We start from the raw sequence: 9,388 nt of genomic DNA, 5'->3' as shown, positions 1-9,388 counted from the left end.
GCCTTGTCCAGCCGAGCCTCTGTCCCCAGGCGGCAGCGAACGAGGGTTTGTGGAGGGCGAGAACCTGCATCTTCGTCTCTGTCCTCCGTCTCTGCCGGGCCTTGTGTTAACTCAGTACACTGAGTTAAGGTTTCGTGGCCCCCGTTGGCAATGATTCCAGTGTCCACGCCACCCTGTCCTTTCAGTTTGGTTGCCCATCATCATCATCTTTGTGCATCATCCAAGCTAATGGTTACGGAGCACTTGTGGGCTACACGGAGTCCTAAACACAAAGCATTTGTTATTTAATCCTCTTTTCAAACCACCGAGGTGGTCTTATTGCGTGGGTGCTTAGTCGCTCTGCCGTCACCAACTCTTTGCAACCCCATGGACTGCAGCCTGCCAGGCTCCTCTGTCCATGGGGATTCACCAGGCAAGAATACTGGAGTGGGCTGTCATGCCCTCCTCCAGGGGTCTTGCCAACACAGGGATCGAACACAGGTCTCCTGCATTGCAAGCGGATTCTGAGCCACCAGAGAATCCCGAGGTGGTCTTGTTAGCTCTGTTTTACGGTTGGGAAACTGAGGCACAGGGACAGAGTCGTTTGCCTAGGGCCTCGCAACTAAGAAATGCCGAAGTTGGATTATACAGACACTGCCTCCCACATCGGGCCGGTTTCTTAACTGGGCACACTCCTTTCAAAGTTATAAAACTTGTCATTTTAAAAACCTGAATCAATTACAGCCCATCTCCAGGTTCGAATCCTGTTGCTGTCAATGTTTGGAGCATGAGAGAACTGATATTCCCAGCAGTGCTATTTGTGAAGCTCATCTTGCTATGATAAACGAAACTGAACTTTACCTTCTTTGGTTGGGGCTGGCATTGTTTTGCCTGGTGGTGTTGGCATGTCTCCTGGCATGACACTGAAACCACATGTATAGTTAATTGGTTGGCTGTGGTAGGGTTCAGTGTCTCATGGGAGGTCTGTTGGAACCCTGCCTCTGATGACAGCCTTGTGTCTTTCCAAGCCTTTTGCTCTGGCATTCAGAAGTGCTTATTTTTTTCTGTTATTAATCCTATACTGGACTTGAATTATTGTAGAATTCTGTCAAAAGAATTGGGTGCATTAGTGCTTATCCTATCCAAGAAACTTTAAAAGTTTATATACATGTTGTTGTTCGGTTGCTAATTCTTGTCCAACTCTTTGCGACCCTATGGATTGCAGCGTGCCAGCCTTCCCTGTCTTTCACTATCTCCCAGAGTTTGCTCAGACTCATATCGGTTGAGCTGATGATGCTGTCTAACCATCTCATCCTCTACCACCTGCTTCTCCTTTTGCCTTCAATCTTTCCCAGCATCAGGGTCTTTTCTGATGAGTCGGCTTTTTGCATCAGATGGCCAAAGTATCGGAGCTTCAGTATCAGTCCTTCCAATGAATATTCAGGGTTGATTTCCTTTAGGACTAACTGTTTTGATCTCTTTGCAATCCAAGGGGCTCTCAAGAGTCTTCTACAGCACCACAGTTCTGAAGCATCCATTCTCTCAGCCTTCTGTATGGTTCAACTCTCACATGCATACTTGAGTACTGGAAAAACCATAGCTTTGACTGTACAGACCTTTGTTGGCAAAGTGACGTCTTTGCTTTTAATACACTGTCTAGGTTTGTCATAGCGTTCCTTCCAAGGAGCCTGCATCTTTTAACTTCATGGCTTCAGTCACTGTCCGCAGTGATTTTGGAGCCCAAGAAAAGAAAATCTGTCACTGCTTCCACTTTTCCCCCTTCTATTTGCCATGAAGTGATGGGCCCTGATGCCATGATGTTAGTTTTCTGAATGTTGAGTTTTAGGCCAACATTTTCACTCTCTTCTTTCACCCTCATCAAGAAACTCTTTAGTTCCTCTTCATTTTTTGCCTTTAGAGTGGTATCATCTGCATATCTGAGGTTGTTGGTACTTCTCCGAGCAATCTTGATTCCAGCTTGTGCTTCATCCAGCCCATCATTTCAAAAGATGTACTCTGCATATAAGATACACAAACAGGATGAAAGTATACAGTCTTGTCATACTCTTTTCCCAATTTTGAACCCATCAGTTGTTCCATATGAGGTTCTAACTGTTGCTTCTTGACCTGCATACAGTTTTCTCAGGAGACAGGTAAGGTGGTCTAGTATTCCTGTCTCTTTAAGAATTTTCCACAGTTTGTTTTGATCCACATAGTCAAAGACTTTCACATAGTCAACGAAGCAGAAGTACATGTTTTTCTGGAATTCCCTTGCTTTCTCTACAATCCAACAAATGTTGGCAATTTGATCTCTGGTTCCTCTGCCTTTTCTAAACCGTGTTTGTACATGTGGAAGTTCTTGGTTCATGTCCGATTGTATGGTAGTTTGAACATTCTTTAGCACTGCTCTTCTTTGGAATTGGAATGAAAACTGATCTTTTCCAGTCCTGTGGCCACTACAGAGTTTCCAAATTTGCTGACGTATTGAGTGCAGCACTTTAACAGCATCATCTTTTAGAATTTTAAGTGGCTCAGCTGGAATTCCCGGAGAAGGCAATGGCACCCCACTCCAGTACTCTTGCCTGGAAAATCCCATGGAGGGAGGAGCCTGGTAGGCTGCAGTCCATGGGGTCTCGAAGAGTCGGACACGACTGAGCGACTTCACTTTCACGCATTGGAGAAGGAAATGGCAACCCACTCCAGTACTCTTGCCTGGAGAATCCCAGGGACGGTGGAGCCTGGTGGGCTGCCGTCTATGGGATCGCACAGAGTCAGACACGACTGAAGCGACTTAGCAGCAGCAGCTGAAATTCCATCACCTCCACTAGCTTTGTTTGTAGTAATGCTTCCTAAGGCCCACTTGACTTCACACTCCAAGATATCTGGCTCTAGGTGAGTGACCACATCATCATGGTTTTCCCAATGAACCTGAGCAGTATGAAAAAGCAAAAAGATTTGACACTGGAAGATGACCCACCCTCCCCCTGTCAGAAGGTATCCACTATGCTACTGGGAAAGAGCAGAGGGCAATTACTAATAGTTCCAGAAAGAATAAAGCACCTGAGCCAAAGCGAAAACAGCACTCAGTTGTGGACCTGTCTGGTGGTGGAAGTAAAGTCTGATGCTGTAAAGAGCAATATTGCATAGGAACCTGGAATGTTAAGCCTATGAATCAAGGTAAGTTGGAAGTGGTCAAACTCCAGGAGATGGCAAGAGTGAATGAACATCAACATTTTAGACATCAGTGAACTAAAATGGACCAGAATGGGTGAATTTAATTCAGATGACTATTATATCTGCCACTGTGGGCAAGAATCCCTTAGAAGAAATGGGGTAGCCCTCATAGTCAATAAAAGAGTCCGAAATGCAGTACTTGAGTGCAGCCTCAAAAACGACAGAATGATATTGGCTTGTTTCCAAGGCAAACCATTCAACATCCCAGTAATACAAGTCTAGGCTCCAAACACTTATGCCAAAGAAGATGAAGTTGACCAATTCTATGAAGACCAACAAGAACTTCTAGAACTAAATTTTAAAACAGATGTCTTTTTCATCATAGGGGATTGGGATGCAAAAGTAGGAAGTCAAGAGATACCTGGAGTAACAGATAAGTTTGGCTTTGGAATACAACGTGAATCAGCACAAAGGCTAACAGAGTTTTGTCAAGAGAACACAGAAATCATAGCAAACACCCTTTTCCAACAACACAAGAGATGACTCTATGCATAGACATCACCAAGTTGTTAGTACCAAAATCAGCTATATATAGTACACTGTCATAAACCAGCATGCCAGCAGCTAGGATTTTGCCCAGTGCTTTTATTTTCTTGTTGGTATTTACAATGAGTGTATTTTATTACCAAGAGATTTGATCTCCATGCTGCTAAGCTGCTGCTAAGTCGCTTCAGTCGTGTCCGACTCTGTGCGACCCCATAGACGGCAGCCCACCAGGCTCTGCCATCCCTGGGATTCTCCAGGTGAGAATACTGGAGTGGGTTGCCATTTCCTTCTCCAGTGCATGAAAGGGAAAAGTGAAAGTGAAGTCGCTCAGTCGTGTCCGACTCTTAGCGACCCCATGGACTGCAGCCTACCAGGCTCCTCCATCCATGGGATTTTCCAGGCAAGAGTACTAGAGTGGGGTGCCATTGCCTTCTCCTTATGGGAAGCAGCATGGTATAAATGAAGGATTCAGACAGACATGGAATTAAATCCTAGTTATTCCATTTGTTAGTTATATGATCTTGAGCAAGTTTCTTAACTTCTCCAAGCCTCACTTTTCTCACTTATAAAATGGAATCAGTATTTACTTTTTACGTTTATTATGCAGTTTGGAAGTAATATATCTAAAGTTCTTACTTCATATGAGAGCTCAGTAAATGTTAGCAGCTTTTAAAATTATATTCATTATTATTATAAAGTGCATTATTATTATTAAGTCTGGTAAGCACCTAGCACAATAAATGACGTATATAATAATACTTCGGAGAAGGCAATGGCACCCCACTCCAGTACTCTTGCCTGGAAAATCCCATGGACGGAGGAGCCTGGTAGGCTACAGTCCATGGGGTCGCTAAGAGTCGGACACGACTGAGCGACTTCACTTTCACTTTTCCCTTTCATGCACTGGAGAAAGAAATGGCAACCCACTCCAGTATTCTTGCCTGGAGAATCCTAGGGACGGCAGAGCCTGGTGAGCTGCCGTCTATGGGGTCGCACAGGGTCGGACACGACTGAAGCGACTTAGCATAGCATAGCATAATAATACTTTCCCTACTTCCCTGATCTAAATCGCTTGATTATTTATAGAAAATATATTTGAGACTCAAATATTTTAAAATTAGGGGATATGAAATACACATTAATTAGTTTGAAGTTTTATATGGTCATTTGATCAGGTATATAATTAACACTTTATTAAAGTGGATAACACTTTATTAAAGTGGATAACACTTTAAAGGGGAAACAGTGGCTGACTTAATTTTTCTGGGTTCCAAAATCACTGTGGATGGTGATTGCAGCCATGAAATTAAAAGATGCTTGCCCCTTGGAAGGAAAGTTATGACCCACCTAGACAGCATATTAAAAAGCAGAGACATTGCTTTGCCAACAAAGGTCCATCTAGTCAAGGCTATGGTTTTTCCAGGAGTCATGTATGGATGTGAGAGTTGGATTATAAAGAGAGCTGAGCACAGAAGAATTGATGCTTTTGAACTGTGGTGTTGAAGAAGACTCTTGAGAGTCCCTTGGACTGCAAGGAGATCCAACGAGTCCATCCTAAAGGAGATCAGTCCTGAGTATTCATTGAAGGGACTGATGTTGAAGCTGAAACTCCAATACTTCGGCCACCTGATGCGAAGAGCTGACTCATTTGAAAAGACCCTGATGCTGGGAAAGATTGAGGGCAAGAGGAGAAGGGGCCGACAGAAGATGAGATGGTTGGATGGCATCACCAACTCAATGGACATGGATTTGGGTAGACTCCGGGAGTTGGTGATGGACAGGGAGGCCTGGCGTGCTGCGGCTCATGGGGTCACAAAGAGTTGGACACGACTGAGAGATTGAACTGAACTGAAAGTGGATAATTGAGACCTTACTGTACTCTGAAACCTCACTGTTGTGCTTAGTCTTTCAGTCATGTTCGACTCTTTGCGACCCTATGGACTGTAGCCCACCAGGCTCCTCTGTCCATGGGGATTCTCCAGACAAGAATATTGGAGTGGGTTGCCATGCCCTGCTCTAGGGGATCTTCCCAACCCAGGAATCAAACCCAGGTCTCCCACGTTGCAGGCAGATTATTTACTGTCTGAGCCACCAGGGAAGCCAAAACCTCACTAGGTTGGACTATTGACAGAAATACTTGTTTCATTTGAAGGGTTTTTTTTTTTAGATTTTGTTTTGAGTAACTCCAGTTGCCATTATTAGTTGTTAAACTGTTATTATTCACTTGTTCCACCCAACTTTGGTTTTCGGTTTCTATAAACTATTTCCAAGCTTCAAGGTATAATTAATGGTTTTAGTAGGTACATATATTTACTTATAAGCAACAAACTCGTTATCTTTGTTTCTTAAATTGGTAACAGAGATGCTGCACTTTTAATCTACTTTAACAAAATTTTTCTTCATAGTGTGTACTTAAAGTTGTAAATCATGGTCTAGTAATTATAAATTCTGATTTATGAAAGCACAGATTAATGAGATTTTATTTTTCTTTCCTTTGGAGAGAAAGGAGCATGCTCTTCATCAATATTAATATTGCTTTTATGAGATCTTTAACTGTGTTTTGCTTAACTTTGCATTTAAAATATTTTGTATTTAAGGTCTCATTTAAATCCGGAGCATTTTAGCTCTTACGAAATTAGCTTAGGTATTTTGTATGTTTATCCTTTGCCGACAAAGGTCCACATAGTCAAAGCTGTAGTTTTTCCATTAGTCATGTACAGATATGATAGCTGAACCATAAAGAAGGCTGAGTGATGAAGGATTGATGCTTTTGAACTGTGGTGTTGGAGAAGACTCTTGAGAGTCCCTGGTCAGCGAGGAGATCAAACCAGTCAATCCTAAAGGAAATCAACCCTGAATATTCATTGGAAGGACTGATGCTGAAGCTGAAGCTCCAATACTTTGGCCACCTGATGCGAAGAGCTGACTCATTGGAAAAGACACTGATGTTAGGAGAGATAGAAGGCAGGAGGAGAAGGGTATGACAAAGGACGAGACTTTTGGATGGCATCAGGGACTCAATGGACGTGAGTTTGAGCAAGCTCTGGGGGACGGTGAAGGACAGGGAAGCCTGATGTACTGCAGTCCGTGGGGTCGCAAGGAGTCGGACATGACTGAAGCACTGCACAACAGCATGTTTATCCTTAAAGCTCAGCACTGTTCCTTTTTGATATTTATTCTATTCTTAAGGTTGACTTTCATTTTCAGTAGCTCATTTGTACCTAATCATGTATTTAAGTCCTTTTAATATTGATACTTCCTCCCATTTTTACCTAAATATGTTGATCTTCTTTTCACACACAGACTAATATGCTATTTCTGAGAGAATTTAGTAGCTTTTTCTTAACTATATTTGCGGACTGCCTCATAATAGTAGCTTTCTATGTATTACCTTCCCTCTCCCTTCCTGTCCCTCCATCTTTTCTTAAAAATAATAATGGTTCACATTTTAATGGAAAGTTTTAGATAAAATTATCTTCATTGTTTCCTTTAATCATTATTTATTTTGTGTAAATTTCAGGATTAGAATGGCTGAATACAGAAGAACCTATTTCTGTCTACAAGGATCTATGTGGAAAGGTGGTCGTCCTTGATTTCTTCACCTACTGCTGCATAAACTGTATTCACCTGTTGCCTGATCTTCATACATTAGAACACACATACTCTGATAAAGGTATCTGCTCTTTAATTGGTTTCTAACAGACTGTCCTGGCATTGTTACTGGAGAGTGGCTGACTCATTTTGCTCATGGGAGAATGAACATTTGGCAAGACTTCAGTGATTCTGAAAGTAATTTCTAATCTGTGAATTAAGGACTCCATGTACCTTTTTGTGAAGAGTTAAGCTTAGTGATAATGGTTTACCTTCCTAAAGAATCAGCATTTAGTATAAGATTTTTCTTTAAAAATAAAGATATAGTTTACTTTTTTCATGATCAAGTATTTTAAAAACGTCATTTTGTACATCTGAACTTACCTAAATTTGTACTATGAAAAAAAGAGAAAATAAAATGCATGACTAATTTTATACTCTTCTAACTATGATAAAAAGGTTTAAAGTTCTTTTTAGGAAATATAACTAGGCTTCCTTTAATTTCAAATGACCTAAAACTACTACTAATATTTTAGAAGACAATATTATAACAGATACTTTTTCTTTGACCCTGCTTTATTTATTTATAAAGGTTAAGGCTTTCCAGAGCACACTAGGAAATCCTTTTTTATGGTATTACAAATTTTGAAATTTTAACAAGAGATTATTTTCTTTAAAACTTTGACATTTTTCAGATTTTGTTTCTTGTTTACTTCTTTCTATAAAAAGAGAACATGTGGAGTAAATGAATAAAGGCTCCATTTGATTAGGCTTAAATTAATTGAAGCTGTCCTCTTTGCAGTGACTAAAAAGTGGTCACTGATCTTGTGAGAGTAAAAATGAGAATAGAGTATGCATGTACAAAAATGAAGGGTATCTTGAAACTTAGTTATTAAAACAAAAAGAAATGTTGAATAAAATCTTCAGTGCAAGTGAAGCTTCCGATGCTTTTAATTTGTAATGGTCTGTATTGGAATTGCCTGTTAATGAGATTTATTAAAAGCTCAAATATTCCCAGTAATTAAATCATGTTTTTAAAAATTCATCCATATTTAAGAAATAAGAGTATTTCATTGTCTCCTAGGTTTTAGATGCTTGTGTGTCTTGTTCAAGTCCATGTAATAAATCCATTTATTGAGTATGTATTATGTGCAGGATACTCTGACTGCTAAGGAAATATATAACAGTTGAGTTAAAGCAGTGGGGAAAGGAGTAACTAACTCACTTTGCCTAAAAGCTTTGGAAGATGTTTCTCAGAGGAGACAATTAGGTTGAAACTTGAAAAATGAGCAGAAGTGTAGCTGAAAATGAAAAGGGGGCAGGAGGGACACTCCTGGCTGAGGAAGTGACAGGTAAACAAGCAGAGAAGCAAAGGACTAAAGTTGAAGGAGGAAGACTTGGTTTACATTTTATATTTCTGTTTGAATTTTTTCCATATGAATGTATTACCTTTATATAAAATGCTTTTATAAAAATTTTTAAAGATAAAGATTAAGCATGTTAATTATTTAAGTTAGATTTATAGCTAAATAAGAGGCAATTAATTCCCCTGATCCATTTAATCAAATTAGAAAATTTTACAATAAAACAATTAAACAGTGATACTCTACTCATATAGTCAAAGATCATAAATGTCCATGAAATGCTTTACTTACATTCCTCCTTCTAGGAAATTGCAAACATTTTCATCTCTCGTAGATACCAAATGGAATGAGTAGATTTGGGGAGTGGAAAATAGTTTACCGTGGCAAGACTGTAGGGGCTCCTGGGAAAAGTGAAAGGAAAGGAAGGTAGATTAGGTTCAGACTCACTATGAAGAGCTTTGTATAACATTCTTAACAGTTAAGTTAATGGACTTTTTCATCCATTGAAAATACAGAGATGTTTCAGGTTGTTTTTATTTGCCTAATAGGAGAATGACAATATGATTTGTGTTTCAGGATGGCATTTACAGACTGGGTTAAAAATCCCAAAGTTAGCCATTTCCTACTTCAGATCACTGCTAATGAACTGTTAGGTTGAAGCAAATTCATTCTTAGAATGAATCCTTATAATCTCTTTACCAGTTTACTGAAAATATTTTAAAACACTTTGTGAC

At 40.1% G+C, this 9,388-nt stretch overlaps 1 protein-coding gene across 2 annotated transcripts in view; it reads left to right on the top strand.

The window, feature by feature from the left end:
* NHLRC2 (NHL repeat containing 2) overlaps positions 1 to 9,388 on the top strand; it is a 51,747-nt gene that overhangs the window by 530 nt on the left and 41,829 nt on the right. For both annotated transcript variants that reach the window (XM_081538896.1, XM_081538892.1), the window contains exon 2: positions 7,220 to 7,372. In XM_081538896.1, coding sequence (XP_081395022.1) covers positions 7,220 to 7,372 — 153 coding nt within the window. The remainder of the gene's footprint in view (positions 1 to 7,219; positions 7,373 to 9,388) is intronic.

Source organism: Giraffa tippelskirchi, chromosome 2 (assembly GCF_054371585.1).
Source record: "Giraffa tippelskirchi isolate mGirTip1 chromosome 2, T2T-mGirTip1v1.2.pri, whole genome shotgun sequence".
In the NCBI taxonomy this organism is placed as follows: domain Eukaryota; kingdom Metazoa; phylum Chordata; class Mammalia; order Artiodactyla; family Giraffidae; genus Giraffa; species Giraffa tippelskirchi.
Note: the sequence above shows the minus strand (reverse complement) of the source record. Positions and strands in the feature narration are given on the sequence as shown.